The following is a 27,932-nucleotide window of genomic DNA, read 5'->3' on the forward strand; positions in this document are numbered from 1 at the left end:
CGCCGCCCCCGCCCCCGCCCCGCCGCGCCCGGGGGGGGGTAGCGGCGGCGGCGCCGCGCTGACGGCTCGGTGGGCACCGCGATGCTGCGGGCCGCGGCCGAGCGGGGCTGAGCGGCGGCGGGGGCCGGCGAGCGGAGCCGAGCGGAGGGGGGGCCGCGGCGGCGGCGGGCGGAGGGGAGGGCGGGCGGGCGGGGGGGGGGGGGAGGCGAGCGATGGATGAGGACAACATGACGAGGAGCGAGGAGCAGGAGCTGAGTCTGCAGAAGGCGCTGCAGCAGTGCGAGCTGGTCCAGAACATGATCGACATCAGCATCTCCAACCTGGAGGGGCTCCGCACCAAGTGCGCCGCCTCCAACGACCTCACGCAGAAGGAGATCCGCACCCTGGAGGTACGGGCCCGCCGACCCCCCCCAACATCAACACCCCCCCATCGGTCTCCCCCCCACCCCCCCGGGCCGCGGCGGGTTCCCCCGCGGCGCTGCGGTGCGCCCGAGTGAGGCTGCGCGCTCTGCAGGTGGCCCCGAGGTGGGTCCGGGACCACCGAGCCCTGCTGCCGGCACCCACCGGGGCCGCCCGGCCACGGCCGCAGCGCCCCGGTATCCCCCGGCATCCTCCCGGTATCCCCCGGCATCCCCCGGCCCGGCCGCGTCCCTCCCCCGGCTTCCACCGCCCGGCAGGCGGCATCCCCCGGCCCACCTGCATCCATCCCCGGCCCACCTGCATCCATCCCCGGTATCCCCCGGTATCCCCCGGCCCACCTGCGTCCATCCCCGGCCCACCTGTATCTCCCGGCCCACCTGCACCCCCTCCCCCTTCCTGCATTCCCCGGCCCGGCCCCATCCCTTCCTCCAGGTTCCTGCTCCGTCCCTTCCACCGGGCTGCATCCCATCGGCCCACCTGCACCCCTGCTGCCTGCGTGCATCCCTCCACCCTGCCTGCATCCCTTTCCCTGGACTGCATCCCTTCGGCCCACCTGCTTTCCTTGTGGCAGGCTGCATCCCACGGGCCTGGCTGCATCCCTTCCAGCAGGCTGCATCCCCTCAGCCCACCTGCATCCCTTCCACGGGGCTGCATCCCCTGGGCCTGCTTGAATCCCCTTCCCTGAGCTGCATCCCCTCAGCCCACCTGCATCCCTTCCAGCAGACTCCAGCTGACCCAGGTGGCTGCATCCCCCATGCCCACCTGCATCCCTCTGGCTCACCTGCATCCCCCTGACCCACCTGCACCTGTATCCCCCATGCCCACCTGCATCCCTCCCTCGCAGACCAGCTGCCTTCTCCCCTCCCCACCCCTGCCTTCCAGGGGATGAGGCTCCTTTTGGAGGGTTCTGAGCCCCTGCTGGGGTGAATCTGTGGTTCAGCAGGAGGTGGGTGGGCTGGGACGGGCAGGGAACACCAGGGATTGCCAGGGCTGAGTGGGATCCCTGCAGCTGGCACAGAGCAGGAGGAGCGAGGCCGTGACCCTGGGAGACGCCAGCGGGGCTGTGCTGCTGCTGTGGGGGCGGCTGGCGCTGAGCTGGGGGGGTTTCAGAGCCTGATCCCTCTCAGGCCTTGCAGCTGCTCCTGCAGCCCCTCTGTGGGGCAGCTCGTGGCTCTTGATGTGACTGGAGCACCCTGTCCTGCTGCTCCTGCTCCCCAATGCTGTGGGGACAATTGGGGTGTCACCACGTCACTGCTGTGCCACTCGTGGGGACACCCCAGGTTTGGGGTGCAGCTCCTTGCTCTGCATCCCAGCTTGTGCTCATTCCCACTCCCATCCCTTGATCCCAGCCCTGGTTCATCCCAACTCTCTGTGTGAGGGGCTGGGAGCTGTTGGTCCTGGAGCAACCTCAGGAGAGGGATAACAGTGGTTTTGGGGTGTGCTGGAGACTCTTTGGGGTGTGATGGAGACTTTTTGGGATGCACCAGGCTCCAAATCCCCAGGAGAACCTGCCAGGAGGTGCAGGAGCTCATCCCACATGGAGTGATTGGCCTCGTTGAGGTCAGCACTGAGGATTCCCTGTCTGTGTGCCATGGACATGGAGGGGAGTGTGGTGGAGCCATCCTGGTGGGATGCTCCTTCTCAGCATCCCAGTGCCACTGGGGCAGCCAAACTGGGGCTGGATGAAGTGTTTGGAGGTTTTTTGGGGGAGTGCCATCCTGGTGAGATGCCATCCTGGTGGGATGCTCCTTCCCAGTATCCCAGTGCCAGTAGAGTAACTCAGCTGGGGCTGAAAGAAGGGTTTGGAGGCTTTTTTGGGGGATGTTATCCTGGTGGGATGCTCCTTCCCAGCATCCCAGTACCACTGGGGCAGCTGAACTGGGGCTGGATAGAGGGTTTGGAGGTTTTTGGGGGATGCCATCCTGGTGGGATGCTCCTTCCCAGCATCCCAGTACCACTGGGGCAGCCAAACTGGGGCTGAATTTTGGGTTTGGAGGTTTTTGGGGGATGCCATCCTGGTGGGATGCTCCTTCCCAGCATCCCAGTACCACTGGGGCAGCCAAACTGGGGCTGGATGAAGGATCTGGAGGTTTATTTGAGGGATGCCATCCTGGTGGGATGCTCCTTCCCAGCATCCCAGTGCCACTGGGGCAGCTCAGATGGGGCTGGGTGAAGGGTTTGGAGGTGGTCAGGGGGTTGTTATCCTACAAATACTCACAGGGAAGCACTGGATCACTCAGGTGGAAGGTGTTCCTCTCCATGGGGTGGAACTGGATGAGCTTTAAGCTCCTTCCAACCCAAACCATTCCATGATTTTGTGATTTTCACTGCCTGAACGTGTGGCTTCTCTGCTGTCTCATGCCTCTCCAGCCCCTATGGATCCCTCAGCGCCAGCTACAGGGAACCCTGGCATTGCCATCCCTAAAACATGCCCAAACCGGGAGCTGGGGATGTTCCAGCCAAGGACATCCCGGCTGACACTCTCTGGTTGTTTTTCACCTCAAACCCAGGGTGATTCCCACGAGGGGAGTGAATCCAGGGCCACATTCCCAATGCCAGCCCTGGGCTGGCTCCTGGCGTTGTCCTGGGTTGCCACCAGCGTCAGCAGGAGCTCAGCTTGGCCCTGAGTCCCCAAGTCCCCGAGTCTCTGTGTCCCTGAGTCCCTGCTGCCACCAGCACGTCCCAAGGACGTGGCACAGACTCTGAGTCTCACTCTGTGCCTCTTCCCTTCCCATCTGGGGGCAGCAGAGCTGGGCCAGGCAGTGCCGTGGCAAAGGGAGGGGTGACCTGGGATGTGGCACTGGGGACAGTGCCCAGCCCTTGTGTCAGCACGAACCTGGAATAAAACAGGAGAATCCATGGGGTTTTGGTTAATCTTCATAGGCTAAACATTGATTTTGCTGGATTAGTAGAAGTTTTTCCCTTCTTTTTTTTTTTTTGTTTTAAGCCACCTTAAGGTAGGCTGAGCTCCCATCCTCCTGCCTCCTGCTGTACAGCATTTTTGGGATGGATTCCATGGTTCCAGGGGCAATCCTTGGAGCTGGGAGGCTTTTTGGGTCTTGGGACAGGTTCCAGTGGGAACCAAGGCAGCAGCTGGGATAAAACACCTGGAGTTGGAATTGTCTTTGATTTGCCTCCTATGGGGCAGCATAGAAGGAGCTGAGTGTCCATCCCTCAGCCTTGCCTGGGCTGTGGGATTTTATCCCTGTCCGAGTGTGGCAGCTGGGATTTATGGTTTTAAATTTGGGGTTGGGGTGTAAATATGGATAGGGGATGATGTGTTTGGTGGAGTTTGGGGTGTAAATATGGATAGGGGTGCTGTGTTTTGTGGAGTTTGGGAACAGCAGAAGGAAAATTTGGTCAGAGCTGGGTGATACTCCCAACTGTCCCACAGCACTGTTCTGTCTGTGGGGTTAAACCCCATCCCAGTGTCAAAATGAGAGTCAGGGCTCCCAGGAACTGGTGGATGGCTCCAGGATCAACATTTCCCTCTCCCTGTCTTGCTCTGCTCCTGCCAGGAACAGGGAACTCTCCCAGGATACTTTTGGCTGCTGTGTGGTGAGGATGGGAAGAGGCTCTGAGGAAAGAGCTGGGGCCATTCCCAAACCTCCACAGGCTCTGGAGATGCTGTCCCAGCACTGGGATTTGCCCAGAGCAGCTGTGGCTGCCCCTGGATCCCTGGAAGTGTCCCAGGCCAGGTTGGACAGGGCTTGGAGCAACCTGGGATAGCGGAAGGTGTCCCCGCCCATGGGGTGAAACTGGATGAGCTTTAAGCTCCTTCCAACCCAAACCATTACATGATTTTATGATTTTCTCTGCCTTGAACGTGGGGATTGTCTGCTGTCTCATACCATGGGTGAGCACAGTGCACTTTTCCCAGAGCTGGATCCTCCCTGGATGCTGGATGGAGACATTTTGGCTCCTGTACTCCCAGCAAAACCCCCAGGGACCATTTAGCATCTCCCGAAATAAAGGATGAGCAGAGGCAGAAACACCTCACAAGCCCAACAGGACCTTGGGAGAGCCCTGAGAGAGAGAATAGAACCGTGGCAAGGAATTCCCCAGCCCCAGGCTGCTCCAGGTGCCTCTGGAATAACGAGCCCCTCAGAGGGAGCCGCTCTGCTCGCGTTTCTTGTCACAGAAAAGGATTTTTAGGGGTGCAGAAGAAGTGAAGCGAGAGGATGTGCTGATCGGGATGGGATGGGATGGGATGGGATGAGGAAGAACAGCAGGCAAGGAATGAGAGGATGGCAGAGAATGGGAAGGGTACGAGTGGAAGGAGGATGGATGGGATGGGGAATGGGATTGGGTGGGGAAGGAAAGGTATGGGGTGGGATGGGATGGGATGGGGTGGGAACAGAAATAATGGGGAGGATAGAATGGGAAGGGATGGGATGGAAGGAGGATGGATTGGATGGGAAGGAATGGGATGGGGTGAGGAAGAAAAGGGATGGGATGGGATGGGATGGGATGGGGTGAGGAAGAATAGCAGGAAAGGAATGAGAGGATGGCACAGAATGGGAAGAGATGGGGTGCAAAGAGGATGGATGGGATGGGGAATGGGATTGGGTGGGGAAAGAAAGGGATGGGATGGGAAGAGAAAGAATGGGGAGAATAGAATGGAAAGGGATGGTGTGGGATGGGATGGAAGGAGGATGGATGGGATGGTGTGGGATGGGATGGGGAAGAAAAGAGATGGGTTGGGATGGGATGCGATGGGCATTCCCCACAGCTCACTGGCTGCCAGATGAATAAATGAACACCCCCTCCTGGATTTTCCCGGTCTCCAGGCAGGGCTGGTGCTGCCTCCAGCCCGGCTGATGCCAAGGATCCCATTCCAGGGGGGAACAGCTGCCCTGTGGCTCCTTGGGACACCGGCTCGGAACCTGCCGAGGCTGGGGCCAGCAACCATGTTGGCTTTGGGACGAGCCCAGAGAAATTCCTGCTCGGGAAATTGGGATTGGGAAATCCGGCTTCAACCCTGGGTGATCCCGGCCCCTCTCCTGGCCGGGGTCACCCAAGGTCCTGTGGAGTGACAATGGAGCGGGGACATCGCTCCTCCGCCCCCAGGGCTGTTTCCGAGGACCTGCGGGGTTCCGGGAGCTGCTGGATCCCCCAAAGATACAGAAATCCTGGCGGTTTCACTCCTTCACCCCAGAGCATCCCCGGGCAGGGATGCGGCAGGGAGAGGCGCTGGGAAGGTGGGAAAACAACGCCAATTCCACAGGAAAATCCAGGATCAAATTCCACCCGCAGGAAGGGAGGGATCCGCGGGGTTCCCGCCCCTCTCCTCGTGCCCCCTGCCCGCCTCCGGGAGGGGAAACTGAGGCACGGAGGAGGCTGTGCCACAGCAGGAACGCGGCGTTTCCCAAACTTGCTCCGTGTCGGGATGAGCGGGAGATGGGGCAGGGAATTCCCTCCCCTTTCCATCCCCATCGAACGCCGAGAGCCTCTGGATTTTACAGAGGGGTTCTGGGCTTCTTTTTTTCCTGGCTGGAGCAAATCCATGGAGCAAAGCACCTGGGGGTCCTCTTTTGGGTTAAAAATGACCCCTCCTGTCACTCAAGGGCTCCGTGAGAGTGATTCCCCCCACCTGGAAATTTAACTTCCCCAATTTTCCCCACTCTTTCCCCATTCCCAGCTCACCTCTGCATGTTGATGGTGGGGGCTGCCCCATCCCCAGCCCCATTCCCACCCCAGGACCCTGATTTTGGCACCGGGGGTGCTCAGAAATAAATCACCTTTATTCCCTTTGGGATGCCACCTGGAGAGGCAGAACGGAGAACAGGCCGGGGGCAGGATGGGGATTTTTTAGGGATTTCTTTTCCTGGTGTTTTGTGTCCATGCAAGGGCATTTTTTGGGAGACAGGAGCTGCCTCTGGGTGTGTTCAAAGTGCCTGGGGCTGCTTCAGGAGTGTGTTTGGGGTGTGAGATCCAGGCGGATCCTTAAACCTTTGATTGTCTGTTTTGGGAGTGTTTTTCCTTAAAAATCAGCCCTGGAAGTGGAGCAGAGCTCTGGGTTCCCTGCAGCCCCCCAGGTCTGGATTTGCCTCATTTTGGGGGGATTAATTTTCAGGAATTAATCCCTGGTAGCCAGGCTGAGGATGGAGAGAAGCTGCCAGGGGGTGACAACCCTGTCCTGAGAGCCTGGCAGGGCCCTCACCCACCTGGGGGTGATTTTGGGGGTGATGGCAATCTCTGATTAATTCCTGAAAATTAACCCCCAAAAACGAGGCAAATCCGGACCTGGGGGGCTGCAGGGAGCCCTCAGCCCTTCAGAGCCCTGCCCCACTCCCAGGGCTGATTTTTAAGGCAAAACATTCCCAAACCAGACAATCAAAGTTTTAAGGATCATCCTGGATCTCACACCCCAAACACACTCCAGGCTGTTGGAGCTGAAGCAGCCCCAGGCACTTTGAACACACCCAGAGGCAGCTCCTGTCTCCCCAAAAATGCCCTTGCATGGACACAAAACACCAGGAAAAGAAATCCCTAAAAAATCCCCATCCTGCCCCCGGCCTGTTCTCCGTTCTGCCTCTCCAGGTGGCATCCCAAAGGGAATAAAGGTGATTTATTTCTGAGCACCCCCGATGCCAAAATCAGGGTCCTGGGGTGGGAATGGGGCTGGGGACGGGGCAGCCCCCACCATCAACATGCAGAGGTGAGCTGGGAATGGGGAAAGAGTGGGGAAAATTGGGGAAATTTAATTTCCAGGAAAGATGGGAAAACTCCCAAATCCCGCCAGGGGGTTCTCCCCTCATCCCTGTATCCCAAATCAGCCCGAATTTCACCTGGCTGATTTTGGGGTGTGCAGGAGCAGGGGCACAGCACCATCTAGTGCTGCAGGCACCGAGGAATCGCCCAGCTGGAAAAGCAGGAGCAGGAAATCCCTGCAGCTTCCCAGCCCTGCTCTGAATTCCCAAAAAAAGGAGGGCAGCTTCATTTTGGGAGCTGGGCTGTGGTTGGGAACAGCTCCGGCCTAGGGGTGGGAGGATTTGGGGGATTTGGGGGATGATCTGAGCAGGGATGGGGCTGCAAAGGAGCAGAGAGGGGGAATGGAGCAGGGAAAGAGGAAGATTTGGGTTGGGGAGGGGGGAATGAGGAGAAAATGCCACATTGCAGCCTTGGGGTGGGAAGCTGTGGCTGCTCCCCTTGTAGGGTTTTTGTGGGGGGAAAAAGAAGGGAATGTGGCTTTTGAGGGATGTTTGGGGGGTTCTTGGCATCAAATCTGAGTGTAAGAGAGGAGACCGTGCCCTTTAAGGGTCTCTTGGCCCTGAGGTTGGGAATAGAAATGGGAAAAGTGTCCTGTAGGTGGCTGGGCAGCGTTTGTGGGAAAAGTGGCACCTGTCCCCCCTGTCCCTCTCACATCCCCAGGGCATGCCAAGGGCTGCCCACCCCCTGAACGAGACCTCAGTGCTGGATTTGGGGTGAAGGAGCTGATAAAGGGATTTTTTAGGAGGGAAATTCCCTCTTGGACACCAAACCTCAATGCTCTTTGCTGCAGGAGCGTTTTGGGGCAGAATTTTGAGCCTTTTGGGATGGGGCAGAGTGAGAGTAGAGCCCCAGCTGCCGGTGGGGGGATCCCATGAGGGTTTCCCCTTCTTTTCCAGAGCAAACTGGTGAAGTATTTCAGCCGGCAGCTGTCCTGCAAGAGGAAGGTGGCCCTGCAGGAGCGCAATGCCAAACTGGAGGGGTTCCCCCAGCTCCTGCACTGGTTCCGCATCGTCGACATCCGCAAGGAGGTGATGGAGGTAAGGGCTGGCCAAGGGAAAAGGGAGGGAGCCTTTCCTTTCCTTTCCTTTCCTTTCCTTTCCTTTCCTTTCCTTTCCTTTCCTTTCCTTTCCTTTCCTTTCCTTTCCTTTTTCCTTTCCTTTCCTTTCCCCTTCCCATTTCCCATTTTCCCCTTTTCCCTTTTTCCCTTTCCCCTTCTCCCTTTTCCTTTCCCCTTCCCATTTCCCATTCCCATTTTCCCTTTCCCCTTTTCGTCTTTCCCCCTTTTCCTTTTTCCCTTTCCCCTTCTCCTTTTCACATTTTCCCTTCCCATTTTCCCTTTCCTTCCCTTTTTTTTGGTGGATTTTTGACCCCACCCAGCAGCAAGGACACCCCATTGCTGTCCCCAGTGGGTGTCACACGGACCCCTCTGCACTGGGGACATCCCCCATGTCCCCACCAGTGTCCTCCTGTCACATCTGGGCTCCTGCACGTGCAGCAAGGGGATGGCACCCAAAGGCAATCCCACCTCCAGGGAAAAGGGAATTCTGGAGTGAAGCTCAGGTGCTGCGTGTTCCCACTCAGGGATGGGTTTTTCTGGTGCCCCCAGAGGCTGAGCTGGGCCTGGATTTAAAAACTGGATCTAAAACTGTAGAAAAACTTCAGTTCCCCCAGGTTTTCCTGGAGATTCAGGTGGGAAATGGAGGGGTTTGGAACCATGGATTGTCCCTGGTGTTCCCCGAGGATGCTCCAGGGGGGTTTGCTCCTCCTCCCTCATTCCTGCCCCGGTCCTCCCTCAGGAGATCGCCCCGGGGCAGCTCAGCCTGGAGGATCTGCTGGACATGACCGATGACCAGGTCTGTGCCACTGTGGAGAAGTTTGGGGCCAACAGCGAGGAGTGTGCCCGGCTGAACGCATCCCTGTCCTGCCTGCGCAGCGTCCACAAGTCCGGTGAGTGCCCCCTGTGCCCTCAGCCTGCCCGGCCTGGGTGCCACCGTCCTGCTCTGGGGGCACTGGGAGTGTGGTTTTAGTGTTGGCAGAGCTGCTGCATCCCCGGGGCTGCCTGGGAATAATTTCCTGCAGGGACATCTGGGGGCTGTGCTGGGAAAAGGGTTTGGGGTGCTGGTGGGTGAGAGCTGGGACCCCAAAACCCCCCTGCCCAGGAAAGAAGGGGGAGATTCTGCCCCTCTGCCCCACTCAGGTGAGACCCCACCTGCAGAGCTGCCCCAGCCCTGGGGTCCCCAACATCAGGAAGACCTGGAGCTGATGGAGTGAGACGAGAGGAGGAGATGCTCCAGGGACTGGAGCCAGGCTGGGAGAGCTGGGGGTGCTCACTGGAGAGGAGAAGGCTCCAGGGAGAGCTCAGAGCCCCTTGCAGGGCCTGAAGGGGCTCCAGGAGAGCTGGAGAGGGACTGGGGACAAGGGATGGAGGGACAGGACACAGGGAATGGCTCCCAGTGCCAGAGGGCAGGGATGGATGGGATATTGGGAATTGGGAATTGTTCCCTGGCAGGGTGGGCAGGCCCTGGCACAGGGTGCCCAGAGCAGCTGGGGCTGCCCCTGAATCCCTGGCAGTGCCCAAGGCCAGGCTGGACATTGGGGCTGGAGCAGCCTGGGACAGTGGGAGGTGTCCCTGCCATGGCAGGGGTGGCACTGGATGAGGGCCTCTCCAAATCCAGCCCATTCCATGATTTACAGAGTCCCCTGACCCCCCCGTGCCTGCAGGAGCTCGGTCAGGAGCCTCAGGGCAGATCCAGCATCGCCTCCCGGCGGGGTCGGAGCGGAGCCCCCATTCCCTGACCCCTTCCCAGGGAATGCCCAGCCCTGCCCGCCCTTCCCGGCGCTGGATGCGCCGCTCCCGGCGCCGTGCGGTTCCCGCTGCTGGATGTGCGGTTCCCGGTGCCGTTTTGTTCCCGGTACCGTGCGGTTCCTGGTCCTGGATGCACGGTTCCCGGTGCTGTGCCATTCCCGGTGTGTGCGGTTTCCATCGCTGCGCGGTTCGGGCTGCATTGCTCTCCCCGGGCGGTGGCAGCAGAGCTCCGCTCTTCAATCGCTGCCGGCGCCGCTCCGGCGGCAGCTGCGCCGGTACCGGGGGCAGAGCGGGGCCGGGTGATGCGGCAGGGGATGGGCAGGTCCGGCTGTGCTGGCGCCGGGTCCCAGCCGAGCCCTGATGGGTCACAACAGAACCGATTTATTGGGAAAGATCCTTTAGGAGCGAGTCCAGCCATTCCCCAGCACTGGCAAGGCCACCACTGCCCCATGTCTCCAAGTGCCACATCCACATGGCTGCTAAATCCCTGCAGGGATGGGGATCCAGCACTGCCCTGGGCAGCTGTGCCAGTGCCTGACCATCCTTCCCATGTAGGAATTGTCCCCAAACCCACCCTGCCCCTGCCCTGGCCCAGCCTGAGGCCGTTCCCTCTGCTCCTGTCCCTGTTCCCTGGAGCACAGCCCGACCCCCCCGGCCGTCCCCTCCTGTCAGGAGCTGTGCAGAGCCACAAGGGCCCCCTGAGCCTCCTTTGCTCCAGGCTGAGCCCCTGCCCAGCTCCCTCAGCCTCTCCTGGGGCTCCAGCCCCTTCCCAGCTCCGTTCCCTGCCCTGGACACACTGGAGCCCCTCTGGCACAGCCCGTCCCTGGATGGCAGCACAGAACCGGTGCTGTGGTTCAGGAAGGCCACTGCCAGCACAGGGGGTGGCTCTGGGACAGCAGCACACCCCTGTGATTTGGGGACCCCAGACCCCTCTGCCTGGCTGCTGTCCCCTCCAACAGTGCTGCACCCCAGGGTTTGGGAGGTTGGGAACGAGCCCCGCTGGGCTCTGCAGGTGTGGAGCAGCCCTTGGGGACAGCAGGGGACATGGTTTCAATGAGGGGCAGCTTTGGGGGCCCAGCAGTGTCCCCAGAGCATGGAATGTCCCAGAGAGGAATCCCAGCTCCATCCTGGAGAGATTTTGGCCACATCCACCAGTTCTGGATCCTCTCCCTCATGGCACAGAGTGGCAGTGCCACCCCGTGCTGGGGACAGTGGCACTGGGGTGTGACAGTGTTCACAGGGGTCTTATGTTGAGGGAAGAGGTGAGGATCTGACTCTATGTAACAGAAGGCTTTATTTATTATTTTATGATACATATTACATTAAAACTATACTAAAAGAATAGAAGAAAGGATTTCGTCAGAAGGCTGGCTAAGAATAGAAAGGAAAAGAATGATAACAAAGGTTTGTGGCTCGGCTCTGTGTCCAAGCCAGGTGTCTGTGATTGGCCATTAATTGCAAACAACCTCATGAGACCAATCACAGATGCACCTGTTGCATTCCACAGCAGCAGATAACCATTGTTTACATTTTGTTCCTGAGGCCTCTCAGCTTCTCAGGAGGAAAACTCCTAAGGAAAGGATTTTTAATGAAAAGATGTCTCTGACATCCCCCCTCTCCAGCCCCCCAAACCCAGCTCCTGCCTCCCTTCCCTTGGCATTTCCATGAGCTCTCCCTGATATTTGCAGGGCGGTGCAGAGCAAGGGCGGTGGTGCCTCCCTGGGAGCCCCGGGAGGGCTCTCAGCTGCTCTTTGTTCAAACACCTCTGACTTTTAAAGCTGCTCCACTCAAATCCCACTCTCTCCTCTGCCCTCTCGGCCCAGGGAATTCCCTGCTTTGGAAAATCCACCTTGGCCTTTGGCTGGGCAGCTGCAGGCAGTTTCTCTGGTTCCTCTGGAGTTTTCTGGTTGGAAGGAGGAGGAGATGGAAGTACCAGAGGCCTGTGGGATGCTGCTGCTCCATTTGCTCCCTAATGGGGCAGCTGATGGGGCTGCCAGCATTCCTGGTGCTCCATTGGGTCCCAGCAGGGAAGAGCCAGCCAGGCAGGGAGTGTTTGTGTTTCCCACTTAACTCCATCCATCACCCTCTGCTCTGGCTGCTCTGTCCCTGGGATGCTGCTGTGGCCATTCCTGCTCTGCCACAGCTGGATCTGGATCCTTGGAAATTCCAGCTGCTGTGGGTCCGTGCCCTCCTGGAGATGCATTGTCCCACGGATGGCACAACCCTGGGGACACGGAGGTGACCTGAGGGGTGCATGAGCTCCCAGGCAGTGGAGGAGACCAAATCTCCCTGAATTTCTGGAGGATTTGGGTGTGGGAAGCTCCACCTGTGATACCAGATGGGCTCCCTGCTCCCTGCCTCTGCCAAGCAAACGGCTCCATCCCAGGAATTCCCCCTCTTTTCATCCCCTGGGAGAGCAGGAGCAGAGTCCCTGCCCCTCTCCTGCCAGCAGGGAGTTGGGAACAGTGGGAATTCTGGCCAGGGAAGGGCAGGATGCTCCCTGGGTGCCTTGGGCTGAGGGTGGGCACTGGGAGCTCCAGACTCCCTACAGTCCAGGCAGTGTGTTTGGGTGGGATGTGGGATTGGGATGGGCAGAGCAGCACTGCTGGGAACTTGGGAATGTCTCCCTGGGCTGTTGGGGACTGAGCAGTGACGGGGTTGTGGCTCTGGGGTGCACTAAGGGGGTGCTGTGCTGCTTTTATCCATCATCCATCCATCCATCCATCCATCCATCCATCCATCCATCCATCCATCCATCCATTCGCTGGATTCCAGGGATTTGGAGCTGCTGGCTGCCTCCATGGCTCTGTGACAGTGAGGTTGACCAGCCCTTAGGAGCTCTCTGGAAACTTTTAGGATGGGGATAGAAAAGCATCCCGGGATGGCAGCGATGCTTTTTGGATGCAGTGCTGGGATTTTAGATCTATTGGGATATGACAGCCCCCCCATGCACCAACAGCCTCAGAAACACCTTTTAATCTGTGTTTTAGCTGCATTTTATCTCCTGGTGAATCAATACATCGTCCTCATCCCAAAAATGTAATTAATGAACAAGTTGCATCCTCCTTAAAAGCTGGGATTCCTCGGCAGGAGCCGCAGCGGCCGATGCCACGACGCCAAGATTTGTATTCATAAAGCAGGAATGAGGCTCAGGATTAACCTTTCCCATCCATCTTTATTTATTGAGTCGTTAATTAGAAGCCTTTAATTTCCCAGGCTGCCCTGGCCTGGGCAAGGGAGCTGGAGGCTGTTTCATGGAGATGGATTCATGGATGGGCTTGGAAAAGGAGGAACTTCCCAAGCTGAGCATCCCAGGGGCAGCAGTGGTGTTGTGGTGTTGTGAGGGTCCCCAGGACAGGGTGAGAGATGAGAGTTTGATTCCAGGTTCTCAGAAGGCTGATTTATTTTATTATGATATGATATTAAAAGAAATTATATCCTAAAACTATACTAAAAAAAGAGAAAGGAGACATCTGAAGGCCGGACAAGAATCAATAATAAAAACCCGTGACAGACTCAGAGTCTAACACAGCTGATGGTGATTGGCCATTAATTAAAAACAATTCACATGTTGGGTAAGCAATTCTTCAAATCACAATCCAAAGCAGCAGGGAGAACAGGGATAAGCTGGAAAACAAGGAGGAGCTGAAGCTTCCCAGGAGAAGAAATCCTAGTGAAGGGATTTTTCATAAAATATCACAGTGACACCCCGGAGCATCCCCTAAATCAGTGTGACAAATCCACACTCACACCCTTGCTTTGTGGGGTTAGCAAAAATTGGGTTTTCCTGGGATCCTTGGCAGCGGGGTTTTGTTTTGGGGTTTGATCCCGGAGCGGGATTAATTGAATATTAAGTCCTCCTGGAGCTGTGGCTGCAGGAGTTGATGGGCTGTGACTGCTGGGCGATGTGTGCAGGTTTTTAAGTGCCCTCCCGGGAAAAACGAGCTGGGATGGAATCTTGATGAGCCCTGGGAGGGCTGAGGGTGGCTTGGGGACAGCGTGGAGTCAGGCAGGGTCGGGAGCAGTGAGGGAAAAACAGGAAAATCCCGGTTTGGGGGGAATTTGGGAGCTGTGCTGGTGCGGTGGACAGGAGGGAAGGGTTGACCTCCCTGATATCCCCGTGCTGCCAAGCTGGGGGATTCCAGAGTCCATTCCAGAGGCTGCTATCCTGGCATGTGGGTGCTGGTTCCCAAAAAATCCTGGCCATCGCGAAATCTCCAGTTTGGAGCAGCTTTTGGGAAGGGAAGCAGCGCTGGGAGCATCCCCAGGAGCAGCTGGGCTGCCTCAGCAGCTCCTGTGGGAATTATTACCAGCTTTTAAATTTTAGGAAAACAAAGCAAACCTTGCTCTTTGTGGTTTGGGACAGGTGGAATTTTTCCATCTCTGGATCTATGAGCTGCATTCCAGAGCTGCCTCCTCTTCCCAGGAGTTTGTTTTCCTGTCAGTCTTTAATTGAGAGGTTTGGGAAAAGTTTCCCTGCTGAAATGGGGCAGAGGGAGGGATCTGAGGGGTTAATGAAGACAAATTCACCCCAAGGGAGCATCCACAGGGACGGGAGAGGTGGCGCATGAGATTGGGGGGTGGCTTTGGCTGATATCCAAAAAGAATATAATTTTTATTAAATAAATATGATTATATTATATTATTACATAATATATAATTATGTAATAAAAATTTATTATATTATCTATTGTATATAATATCTATTATCTATTATCTAATATTATATAATACAATATAATATACAATCAATAATATGATATATTATACGTGTTTTCATACACATATATAACATATAACATATAATCATATGTATAATAGATATAATTATATACTTAAATAATATATAAATTATATTCTTTAAGAATATATATAACTATATATATTATACATATTATCATATATTATATATTACTATATGGAATACATGTTATTATATATAATCATATATATTATATGTAATACTATATTATACACGTTATATAATATGTATAATATATATAATTATATATATTCTTAAATAATGTATAAAGAAATGATAAGTATATATAAATATATATAATGTATATAAATAATATATAAATAAATAATGAATTATATATTAATATATTAAATAAATACTGTCTATTATAATATATAATAAATAAATAAATTTTATTTATATATATATTTAAAATTTTAAATAATATCATATATAATATTTAGAATCCAGACAAAACAACGAAGTTTTGAGGAGCACTCAGGCGACCAATTTGGGGACAAACGGGACAGAGGTGACTTTTCCTCCCTCCCAGCTCTCCCCGTGCTTTTCCAGCCGGGAATCGGAGCAGCAGCATCGGGGAGCGCCGGAAGGGAGCGGAATCCTCCAGCCCCTAACAGGCTTTGGAGCCCGAGGAGCTTTGGGATGTTTTTGTTGTTTTTTCCCCTGTTAAGCGCATTTTCCCGGTTTAAGCTGATCCCATCTCGCTACCTGCCGCCTTCCCCTCTGGATTTACGTTCTCCCGGCTTTTCCCGTTAATTTTTAACCCACACCGGGGGTGGTTTTTATTCCGGGGAGCATCGCCGGGATACGGGGGGCGCAAGGACATCCTCACTCATCTTCATTAACGCCGCTAATTAGCGCCAGGCAGGCTCGGTGTTATGCAAATCAAGGCGAGGGAAGCGGCCAATGGGAAGAGCAGGATTTGCATAGGTGCGCGGTGACTTGCATAACTGGGATTTTTCAGATTTCTTTTTTGCAAATATTTTTATTATTCCTATTTTTAGTTTAATTTATTTTTATTTATTCATCATTCTAATGAATTATTTTATTTTTAAGCATTGATAGTTTTTATTTCTTTTTATTTCTTTTTATTTCTTTTTATTTCTTATCTTTTCTATTTAACTTACAACACTTTTACTTCTTACTTTTAATTTTTTGTACTTCTTATTAATTCTAATTAATTAGTTTTATTTTTTGGAGTTTTTAGTTATGATTTTTACTTTATTTATTATGATGTATTTCTATTTTCAGCTAATTTTAATTTTAAACCTTCTAATTATTGTTTTAATTATATTTTATTCTGATTAATTTATTTTAATTTCTCAAAATTTAATTAATGCTATTTTGTTTACTTTAATTTTTTATCCATTCTAATGAATTCATTTTAATTTAAAAAATTTTTAATATTATTTTAATTTTTATTATTCTGTTGATACAATTTTAATATTTTATAATTATTTAGGAATTCTTTATTGTTATTTTAAAAATATTTTGCAATTATTTGGGAAATTTTTCCTGGAAATATTTTCATATTTTACAATTATTTGGGGTTTTTTATAATTTATTTTGATGTTGTGCTCCAAGAAAATGATTCCAGCAAACTCCTCCTGCGCCATCCTCCACCCCTTGACTCAAAGCTTTTTTTCAACCCAAACCTTTCCTTTCCCAATCCCCTCCTTTTCCCTGGAGCTTGAACTGGAACATTCCCATGAAAAGCCTGGAGTGAGGGGAGAGGATCCAATGGGAGAGGAGAAGGCTCCAGGGAGAGCTCAGAGCCCCTTGCAGGGCCTGAAGGGGCTCCGGGAGAGCTGGAGAGGGACTGGGGACAAGGGATGGAGGGACAGGACACAGGGAATGGCTCCCAGTGCCAGAGGGCAGGGATGGATGGGATATTGGGAATTGGGAATTGTTCCCTGGCAGGGTGGGCAGGCCCTGGCACAGGGTGCCCAGAGCAGCTGTGGCTGCCCCTGGATCCCTGGCAGTGCCCAAGGCCAGGCTGGACACTGGGGCTGGGAGCAGCCTGGGACAGTGGGAGGTGTCCCTGCCATGGCAGGGGTGGGATGAGATGATCCTTCAGGTCCCTTCCCATCCAAACCATTCCAAGATTCTGCAACACAGAGAAGCTTCTTGCTGGGATGCAGCACCAGCATCGAATCAGTCATGGAACAGTTGGGTTGGAAGGAACCTTTAGGATCACCCCAATTCCATGGGACACCTTCCACTCAACCAGGCTGCTCCCAACCCCATCCACCCCAAAAACACCCACAGGGATGGAACCTTTAACCCCTGCAGTGCTGATCAGAGAATCCCTGTGACCGTGTTCACAGGGGTCCGAGGATGAGGGAAGAGATGAGGATCTGACTCCATGTTTCAGAAGGCTTGATTTATTATTTTATGATATATATCACATTAAAACTATACTAAAAGAATAGAAGAAAGGATTTCATCAGAAGGCTGGCTAAGAATAGAAAAAGAAGGAATGATAACAAAAGCTTGTGTCTCTTACAGAGTCCAAGCCGGCTGGGCTGTCATTGGCCATTAATTAGAAACAATTAACATGGGCTAGTCACAGATCCACCTGTTGCATTCCACAGCAGCAGATAACCATTGCTTACATTTTGTTCCTGAGGCCTCTCAGCTTCTCAGCAGGAAAAATCCCAAGGAAAGGATTTTCCATGAAAAGCTGCCTGCCGCACATCCCCACTCTATTCCCCACCTCACGGCCGTGTCTCTGTGCCCTCTCCAGGCGGGAGCCTCTCCAAGCAGGACTGGACCATCCAGTGGCCGAGCACGGAGCCGGGCAAGGAGAACAGCCCGGGCTGCCCCAGCGCGGATCCGGGCCCCTGGGGCAGGACGCACCCGAGCCCCAAGATGCCCCCCAAGTGCGGGCAGCACCACTGCCACGCCGCCTCGTCCCACGGCCCCATGTACACGCACGTGGACCGCCTGACCGTGGAGGGCCACCCGGGGCTGTGCCCACCGCTCGAGTCCGGGCACCGCTCGCTGCCGCCGTCCCCGCGGCAGCGCCACGCCGCGCACACGCCGCCGCGCACCCCCAACATCGTCACCACCATGACCCCGCCGGGGACGCCCCCCGTGCGCCGCAGGAACAAGCTGAAGCCCCCCGGCACGCCGCCGCCCTCGTCGAGGAAGCTGATCCACCTCATCCCGGGCTTCACGGCGCTGCACCGCAGCAAATCGCACGAGTTCCAGCTGGGGCACCGCGTGGACGAGGCGCACACACCCAAGTAAGTGGCGACCCACCTCATCCCAGTGCCTCGGGAAAAGGACTTTTATCCCTAAATAATGCGTCCTGTTTGGAGGTTTCGTGTGGAAATTCCTTATTGCAGCGAGGATGCTGTGGGATGGTGTCGGATCTGCTCCCCCAGGATCTCATTTTGGGGTGGATAGGGAGCTGGGATGTTGTGGAATGGTGTTGTATCTGCTCCCCCAGGATCTCATTTTGGGGTGGATGGGGAGCAGGGATGTTGTGGGATGGTGTCGGATCTGCTCCCCTAGGATCTCATTTTGTGGTGGATGAGGCGCACACCCCCAAGTAGTGGTGACCCGGGTGCTGGGGGGGAAAAGCCTCATCCCAGCGCCTTGGGAAAAGGACTTTTATCCCTAAATAATGTGTCTTGTTTGGAGGTTTCGTGTGGAAATTCCTTTTTGCAGTGAGGATGCTGTGGGATGGTGCCGGTTCTGCGCCCCCAGGATCTCATTATGGGGTGGATGGGGAGTGGGGAAGATGTGGAATGGTGTCAGATCTGCTCCCCTGGGATCTTATTTTGGGGTGGATGGGGAGCAGAGAAGATGTGGGATGGGGTTTTGGGCCCCCAGGATCTCATTTTGTGGTGGATGGGGCGCACACTCCCAAGCAAGTGGTGCCCTGAGTGCTGGGGGGGAAAAGCCTCATCCCAGCGCCTTGGGAAAAGGACTTTTATCCCTAAATAATGCGTCTTGTTTGGAGGTTTTGTGTGGAAATTCCTTATTGCAGCGAGGATGCTGTGGGATGGTGCCGGTTCTGCTCCCCCAGGATCTCATTTTGGGTTGGATGGGGAGCAGAGAAGACATGGGATGGGGTTCTGCTCCCCCGGGATCTCATTTTGGGTTGGATGGGGAGTGAGGATGTTGTGGGATGGTGTCGGATCTGCTCCCCTGGGATCTCATTTTGGGGTGGATGGGGCGCACACCCCCAAGTAAGTGGTGACCCGAGTGCTGGGGCGTGTTGGGAGGGGTAAACCTCATCTCAGGGCCTTGGGAAAAGTACATATATCCCTAAATAATGCGTTTTGTTTGGAGGTTTTGTGTGGAAATTCCTTTTTGCAGCTCCTTGCAGGGGGATGTTGTGGGATGGTGTCGGATCTGCTCCCCCAGGATCTCATTTTGGGGTGGATGAGGAACAGGGAAGTTGTGGGATGGGGTTCTGCTCCGCCTTGATCTCATTTTGGGGTGGATGGGGAGCACCCAGTGGCTCCAGGATTGCTGCTGGCCATGCTGGAATGTGGGATGGGAGGGCTGGATTTTCCAGCTGCTGCACGGGAATGGCTGTGAGAACTGCATGGGGGAATGAGTACACTCCGGAGAGAGATGGGAATAATCACCTTCCAGCTGGAAAGTGGAAATATGGATTTATAAATCCTCACGGAGAGGAGTTTGTGTTCTGAGACCCCTCGGGATCTTTTCCATGCAGGCTCTGCCGCATCCCGCAGCTCCTGCTCTGCGGCCCCGCTGCCGGCAGAGGCTGCTGCTGGGCAGGGAAAGGATTCCCTGGCATCTCTACATTCCCTCCCCATCCCTTTCCACTCTTCTCGGTGGCTCTGCTCGGAAAACCTTTCTCCTGCCATGGCACCGGGTGGCAGAGGGGACTCGCGGCCACTTTGGGACATCACCGCCTCTCCCTGAGGGTGTTTGGGGATGGAGCTGGTCCAAAGCGGGATCCCAGGGGAAACTGCTCTTTTCATCCCAAAATTCGGGGTTCTTGAGGATTAGAAGAACCCTGGGAATGGTCTTCTGAAGGTTGTGAGGGAGCAGGGATGCCCTGGCACAGCACAGCCCCTCTGGCCTGTCCGTGGTGTTTGGGCAGCTCCGGCTGGGACATGGGAAGGGTTAAATCCACTTTAAATCCACACTGAGGCGCTCCCAGTGCCTGACCTGGAGCTCCCCTCGTTGGGCAGAGGGAACCAAGGCCGGTTTGTGGGTGGCAGATGTGTCTGGTGGCCTCAGCGTGGCGGCGTCACTTGTCCCCTGAGCTGTGGCACCGTCATGGTGTGAGTTGAGGGTGAGCATCCACCCTCCTTTCCCCCTGAGCTGGGAATTTTTGGTCTCCAAGGGCTTTTAGCTTTTGGGAACAAAGCCATTTCAGCTGGAAATGCCTCCTGGAAGGCCACCCTCGTGGTCAGGCACTGGAGAAGTGTTGGCTTTGTTGGGTCCCCAGGAGCATCCCCGTGTTCCCTCCTCTCCCTCTTCCTGCTTTTCTCGGCATTCCAGCCCCAATCCGTGCTCTGCCCTCAGCTGGAGAGGGTCCCATCGAGAGCAGAGCTTGCCCTGTTTGATCCCTGGGTTGGTCCCTGGGTATTCCCTGATGATCCTGAGCTGAAATTGCCGGGCAGCACCAGGAAGGGAGCGCTGCAGGTGTTGGGAAAGCTGGATGGAGTCAGGCAGGGATCACAGGAATCAGGTTTGGGCTGGAAGGAGTTACAGCTCGTGTCATTCCAAGGGCAGGGACACCTTCCAGCACTCACCTGGAGCTGGACACCATGGAATCTTCTGGCCCAGAGTGGGAAGGGGGTGCCTGGAATTCCCTGCAAAGGGAAGGAACAGGGAAGGGCGTGGAGATGGAAATGTCACACGGGGTGACACAAACGCACAGTGATGTCCCCTCTGCCTTCATCCCTCTCCACATTCCTGGCACAGGGTGCCCAGAGCAGCTGTGGCTGCCCCTGGACCCCTGGAATGTCCCAGGACAGGTTGGATGGGGTTTGGAGCAGCCTGGGACAGTGGGAGGTGTCCCTGCCATGACAGGGGTGGCACTGGATGAGCTTTAAGTTCCCTTCCCACCCAAACCATTCCATGATTCCTTTCCCTGACTGCAGCCAGTTCTCCCAGTGTCTCCAGTGCTCCCTTCCCAGTGGTGCTGGGCAATCTCAGCTCCTGATTAGGGAATTAATCAAGGGAAGAGCCAATATTGACAGGTCCCCGTTGTGCCCCAGGGGCTGCTGCGCCGGCTTGGATCCGGATTCCTGCAAACCCCTTGGAGAAGCAGGGAACTTCATTTTCTCTAATGGCACTTAATGATTTTGCAGGAGACAACCACTAAATCCTGCCTGCTAATCCCATTAGTGCTTCGGGATTGTAATTAGTGCATTAAAGAGGCAGCTTCTTCTTTTTTCCCTCTTTTTTTTTCCAGCACAGCCCTGCTGGAGTGGAAGTTGTTTATTAGCCTAGATGAGGTGGAAAATGCCTGGCACAGAGAAAAAGTGGATTAAAACTGAAATATTTTCTGGCTCTTTTCAGCTAATTGTTATTTTATGGCCGTGGAATTTGAGGATGGGGATTTTTTTTAATGCCACACTTTAACAGTGTACCTGAAGTCCGAGTCCTCTGTGCTTTCTGCAGGAGGGAGCTCATCCCTGGAGGAGGATTTGGAACCTGCCCTGATCAACCCCTCCTGGTTTTAGTTGGGCCCTTGGGTTGCTTTGGATTGGGGCTTTTTGTTCACTTTGTCCTGTTCCAGCATGGAAGGAGGGGCTGGACATGGAGAGCTGAGAGTTTGAGGAGATCCCAAGTGCTGGGTGGGATCTCCTGGAGTGATCTGGGGTGGAGATTTAACCCCATCCTGCCTGGTCTCTCCAAGGACCCTTCTGAGACCATCCCAGGTGGGACGTTGGCGTCCCTCATGCTGATTTATGGAATGGTTTGGGATGGAAGGGATATTAAGGACTATCTTGTCCCACTCCTGCCATGGCAGGGGCACCTTCCACTGTCCCAGGCTGCTCCAAATCCTGTCCTGGAACATTTCCAGGGATCCAGGGGCAGCCCCAGCTACTCTGGGCACCCTGTGCCAGGGCCTGCCCACCCTGCCAGGGAACAATTCCCAATTCCCAATATCCCATCCATGCCTGCCCTCTGGCAGTGGGAGCCATTCCCTGTGTCCTGCCACTCATCCAAAGTCCCTTGATCTCCTCCCCAGCTCAGGATGGGGTGAAAGGGGCTCAGGGGTGACTTTGGCAGGAGGAGAAATCTCTCTCCCCACGATCTGTGTGTTGGGATTGATGGAGTGGAGCCCTCGGGGTTCTCTGAGGCTGCCCCCCCCCTGATTTCTCCACCTTGGCACCGACAGAAAATAAACCAGCACCATTTATTTGTGACAGCAGCAGCAGCGACTGGGTCCCCTCCCGAGCAAGGCCACCTTGTACTGCTTGATTTCCGGTGACAGCTCATAAACTCCTTTGAATGTTGTGTTTTGGATCTTATTCCCGGTGTTTAATCCATCATTTCTGTGTGCCAAGACCTTCTGAGGCAGGGGTTAAGTCTGATTTTTTTCTTTTTGGAGCTCCCAGCCTCCAATTTTCCCGCATGGAGTCTCCAGCTGCCGACCGTAACTCCGAGGTACGGAACATTACTCCTGAAAAGATCCCCTGACTTCCATAAATCCACAGCCCATAAACATCTCAGGAACGGTCCCCAAACCCAAACAAAACATTGAGAGCAGCTGATAAAATAATGCCCATTTAATACCTCATGAATTCCACGGGCCATTGGAGTCTCTCATGGGTAGTTAATGATTATCCATCAGCCAGGAGCCAGGGAAGAAACAAACTTGGAATGGGAGCTCTCAAAAATCCATTAGCTGGAGAACTGAAGTCCAGCTCGTTAAGGGCTTGTTAACCCTCGGAAGGAGTGGTGGATTTTACCCTTAGACCCATCCTTTGGCCAATCTTTTGTCTTTTGTCCTCTACCTAGACCCACCCATCATCCTTGGACCCATCCTTAGACCTTATCTTTCATCTTTAGGCCTCCCCTTGAACCCATCCTTCATCCTTAGATCCCTTTTTAGACCCATCCTTTGGCCCATCATTTATCCTTTATCTTTTATCTTTTATCCTTATGTTAACCCTTGGAAGGAGTGGGTGGACTTTACCCTTTGGCTCATCCTTTATCCTTGGACCTCTACCTAAACTCACCCATTATCCTTGGACCCATCTTTAGACCTGTCCTTCATCTTTAGACCTGTCCTTCATCTTTAGACCTGCCCTTTAACCCATCCTTCATCCTTGGACCCCTCTTTAGACCCGGCCTTTGGCCTGTTCTTTGTCCTTTGGCCCACCTTGGACCATCATCCTAGACCCTATCTTTCATCTTTAGGCCTCCCCTTTAACCCTTCCTTCATCCTTGGACCCATCTTTAGACCTGTCCTTCATCTTTAGACCTGCCCTTGAACACATCCTTCATCTCTGGACCTCTCATTAGACCTGGCCTTTGTCCTTTGGCCCATCCTTCATCCTTTGACCTGTGCTTAGAGATTTTCTTTGTACTTAGACATATCCATCATCCTTGGGCCCATCCTTAGACCCATCCTTTTTCTTTAGACCTGTCCTTGGACTCATCCCGGGATCCCTCACTAGACCCATCCTTCATCCTTTGGCCTATACTTAGACTTTTCCTTTGTCCTTAGACCCATCCTTCATCTTTAGACCAGTTCTTGAACACACCTTTTATTGTGGGACTCCATGTTAGACCCATCCTCTGCCCTTTGGCCCATCCTTAGACAAATCCTTTCCCCTGTATTTGGACCCCTCCTTCATCTTTAGGCCTGTCCTTGGGCCTGTCCTTCATTCCTGGACCTCTCCTTAGACCTGGCCTTTGATCAATCAATCCTTCCTTCTCTGACTGACTCTTTGTCCTTTGACTCATCCTTGGACCCATCCTACATCTATGGACCCCTTCTTAGACCCGTCCTTCTTCCTCTAACCCCTCCTTAGACCCATCCTGTGTCTTTCAGGCCTGTCCTTTCAGACCTCCAAAAACCTGGGACCAGACAGCCCAGAGGTGAAAACTGAATCCCAGACCCACAAAAACTTGGGAGCAGAGGGGACAGAGATGAAAAACTGAATCCCAGACCTCCAAAAACCTGGGAGCAGAGGTCTTCTCCACCATCCCCACCCTACCGAGCAGCCTCTGCTTGGACTGTGCCTCAGATTTAATCGTTTAAGCTGTTCCTAAACAGGCCCTGATGGATCATTAATTCTGCTGCTCCTCAACCTTGATAATAATGACGTTTCCCCTTGTAGCAATTCCCATCCACCTGGTGGATCGATGCTTGGATGTTCCGCATGGGCAGGATTCAGGAGAGCATCCAGGCAGCTCCTGTGACATTGCCCAGCTTTGGAAAGGCAGGTGGGCTCCTGGCACTGGGCACGAGCGGGAGATGGATGTTTGCAGAGCAGGTGGATGCAGCAGGACGTGCCCAACGTGTGGAAATGATCCATATGGAACCTCTTCCCAAGGTGGGCACTGGCACCTGGGCTGTGCCAGCCCTGAGGGGCAGCAGGAGCAGGGCAGGGCCCGTCCCCTGTGAGACACCTCAGATCCTGGGGGCACTTTTGGGTCCATCGTGACCTGGAGGGGCTGGAGCGTGTCCAGGGCAGGGAACGGAGCTGGGAAGAGGCTGGAGCCCCAGGAGAGGCTGAGGGAGCTGGGAAGGGGCTCAGCCTGGAGCAAAGGAGGCTCAGGGGCCCTTGTGGCTCTGCACAGCTCCTGACAGGAGGGGACGGCCGGGGGGGTCGGGCTGTGCTCCAGGGAACAGGGACGGGAACAGAGGGAACGGCCTCAGGCTGGGCCAGGGCAGGGGCAGGGTGGATTTTGGGGAAATTCCTTCCTGGAAAGGGTGGTCAGGCACTGGCACAACTGCCCAGGGCAGTGCTGGATCCCCACTCTCAGGGAGTTTTAAAACCTGTGTGGATGTGGCACCTGGGGACTCCATGATTTCCAAGGATCGCATGATTTTGACCATGTTCACAGGGGTTCTTGGATGAGAGAAGAGATGAGGATCTGACTCCATGTTTCAGAAGGCTGATTTATTATTTTATGATATATATTACATTAAAACTATACTAAAAGAATAGAAGAAAAGGTTCTCATCAGAAGGCTGGCTAAGAATAGAATAGAATGATAACAAAGGTTTGTGGCTCAGAGAGTCCAAGCCAGCTGACTGTGATTGGCCATTAATTAGAAACAACCACATGAGCTCAATCACAGATGCACCTGTTGCATTCCACAGCAGCAGGTAACCAATGTTTACATTTTGTTCTTGAGGCCTCTCAGCTTCTCAAAAGGAAAAAATCCTAAAGAAAGGATTTTTCACAAAAAGATGCCTGCGACACACGATCTCCATGCTGTTATTCATCCCAAGACCAGAGCCCAGCCTGGAGCTCCAGCGAGGGGCAGTGCAGGAATTTGGAGAGCAAAACGAGCAGCATCTCTCCCTGTGCTTCCAAATCATCCCCCTGATTAATCTCGCTGCTGCTGCTGGGCTGTGGAGCCGAGCACAGCCCCTGGAATGTGTCCAGCTCCCCCAAAGGATGCTTTGCACACCGTGAGGTGACAGTGATGAGTGGTGCCCGCTCCAACCTGGCTCCGCGCTGGAACGGTCCCGCTGCTCCGGGCTGCGGCGCTCCTTAGGAGTGTCATTAATGTTAATTACGGCCCTGCTATTCCATCCAGAGCCGTGCTCAGAGAAGAAACTTCTCATCGTGTCCTTTAATGAGGAGTTGAGGCTCCTTTCGAAGCCAGACGGGCGTGAGGATGAATTTAGATCAGGATGAGCGTCCTGGGAGAGGTGGGACAGCGTTCCCGGCTGGGAGGGAGGGCACGGAGAGGGCAGGGGCTGTGGGCAGTGCTGGCCCGGATGGGAATGAGCACTGCTGGCCTTGGCACTGCCTGAGCTCTGCCCAGCTCTGTGTTCAGTCAGGGAGCAGCTCCCCTGTTCCATTCGTTGTGGTTCAAGAGGTTGGTGGGAGCTTCTCCTGACCCTCTGTGGTGGCCCAAGAGCTCCAGGGGATTCCTTGGTGATAATGGGATGAAAACCAAAAGCAGGGAGCCCAGAGAGGCCATGGAGGTGCTCCAAGGGCTGGAGCCCCTCTGCTCTGGAGCTGTGGTTCCCCCTGGATCCCTGGAATGTCCCAGGTCAGGTTGGATGGAGCTTGGAGCAGCCTGGGACAGTGGGAGGTGTCCCTGCCCATGGCAGGGGTGGCACTGGATGATCCTGTGGGAATCTCTGTGGTCTTCAGGCCACCCATCCCTCTGCTCTGGAGCCAGGCTGGGAGAGCTGGGGGTGCTCAGCTGGAGAGGAGAAGGCTCCAGGGAGAGCTCAGAGCCCCTTGCAGGGCCTGAAGGGGCTCCAGGAGAGCTGGAGAGGGACTGGGGACAAGGGATGGAGGGACAGGACACAGGGAATGGCTCCCACTGCCAAAGGGCAGGGATGGATGGGATATTGGGAATTAGGAATTGTTCCCTGGCAGGGTGGGGAGAGGCTGGGATGGAGCTCCCAGAGCAGCTGTGACTGCCCCTGGATCCCTGGGAGTTTTTCAGGCCAGGCTGGACAAGGATTGGAGCAGCCTGGGACAATGGAATGTGTCCTTGCCATGGCAGGGGTGGAATGAGATGATCCTTAAGGTCCCTTCCATCCCAAATCATTCCAGGTTTGGGGCGGATCTGCCCCACCTGGCTGAGGTTGTGCTGTCTGGGGATGTTGAAACCCCCTCAGGGTGCCCCATTGAGGGGCTGAATCCCCGTGGAAGTTTCTACATCTGAAGGAAACTCATCCCCAGCAGCCCTGGCTGGCCCCAGCTCACCCCCAGCGCCCTCAAAGCAACGTAACGGTGGCAACCAAGAAAACAGAAAGGGCTTAATGAGAAACAGCTCCAGCTCCAGGATCCTGGCAATTACCTCTGCCAGCTCCTTCCTGCCCCTGCCTGCTCCCAGTGCTGTTCCTGCAGCCCTGAGGAGGAGGGGGGGGGGGGGGGGGATGAAACCTGTTTGGCTCAAACTCCCTTCAAAGAATCTCCCAGCTTCATAATTTGCAGCTGTAATAAAAAAGTTCCACCTTGTGCTTGGAAAAGGGAATAATAGATCAGTCAGAGTCGAGCCTGGAAATTCAGGCACCCAGGGAAGTGGGGACAGGCACTTGGATAAATATTTAAGTGCTGAGGCTTTGATATGAAGGAGCTGCTTTTCCTCTGGCCAAGGGGAGGGAGGGAGGGATTGTTGCCTCTTTATGGGAATGAGGAGGATAAATGGAACATCTGCAGGATATTCTGTGTTTATTTCTTTATCTCAAGCCCAGCTTGCTCAGGAGTGTGGAGCCTGTTCAGGTTTGGGTGGAGAATGAAGGAATTTCAGCTTTTCAGGCAGGTTCAAAAGCCTTGAATGCTGAAAATCCTTCAGAATTTGGTGCCACCCTGAGTGCACCAGGGGGATTTGGGGTGTGGGATGGCACTGGGGGCATGGAGCTCTGTGTTTGTCCTGGTGCCAAATGTGACCTGGTGCTGAGACAACTCCAGCTGTTGTGATCCCAAATTTTGGTTGTGATCCCAACTCCCCAAGGCTGTTTGGGAATGCTCAGACTCCTCAGCCAGGGTGGGGTTTTTAATGGTTTATTTGAGAAAAAGGTCGGATTTTGCCATCTGTGTGCCAATATTGGAACAGGAAGGGAGAAGTGAGAGAAATTCTGGAGAGGAGCTTTGCTAAGGAGGGACAGGACACAGGGAATGGCTTCCCACTGCAGGGATGGATGGGAAATTGGGAATTAGGAATTGTTCCCTGTGAGCACAGACTGAACCTGCGGCTGCCCCTGGATCCCTGGGACAGTGGGAGGTGTCCCTGCCCATGGCAAGGTTGGGATAAAATCACCTTCAAGCTCCCTTCCCACCAAATCATTCCTGCCTGAAACAATGCCAGAGTGAAACTGAGGCTTTTCTTCCTTTTTTTTTTTTTTTTTTTTTTTTTTACCATTCCAAAGAATGCCAGAGTGAATCTGAGGTCTATCTTCCCTTTTTTCACCATTCCAAAGAATTCCTGAGTGAATCTGAAGCTTTTTTCCCATTTTTTTGCCATTCCAAAGAATGCCAGAGTGAATCTGAGTGTTTTCTTCCTTTTTATTTGCCATTCCAAAGAGTGAATTCGAAGATTTTTTTCCCTTTTTTTGCCATTCCAGAGAATGCCAGAGTG

General features: G+C 54.2%; 1 protein-coding gene across 3 annotated transcripts in view; it reads left to right on the forward strand.

The window, feature by feature from the left end:
- The first annotated feature begins 206 nt into the window (after positions 1 to 206).
- KSR2 (kinase suppressor of ras 2) overlaps positions 207 to 27,932 on the forward strand; it is an 87,657-nt gene continuing 59,931 nt past the window's right edge. For all 3 annotated transcript variants that reach the window (XM_054288592.1, XM_054288595.1, XM_054288594.1), the window contains exons 1-4: positions 207 to 389; positions 8,031 to 8,171; positions 8,931 to 9,081; positions 17,449 to 17,950. In XM_054288592.1, the coding sequence (XP_054144567.1) occupies positions 213 to 389; positions 8,031 to 8,171; positions 8,931 to 9,081; positions 17,449 to 17,950 (971 nt within the window). In that variant the 5' untranslated portion in view covers positions 207 to 212. The remainder of the gene's footprint in view (positions 390 to 8,030; positions 8,172 to 8,930; positions 9,082 to 17,448; positions 17,951 to 27,932) is intronic.

This window comes from Melozone crissalis, unplaced genomic scaffold (assembly GCF_028551555.1).
Source record: "Melozone crissalis strain CALT ecotype California unplaced genomic scaffold, PUWL_Pcris_2 ptg000063l_1, whole genome shotgun sequence".
NCBI lineage: Eukaryota > Metazoa > Chordata > Aves > Passeriformes > Passerellidae > Melozone > Melozone crissalis.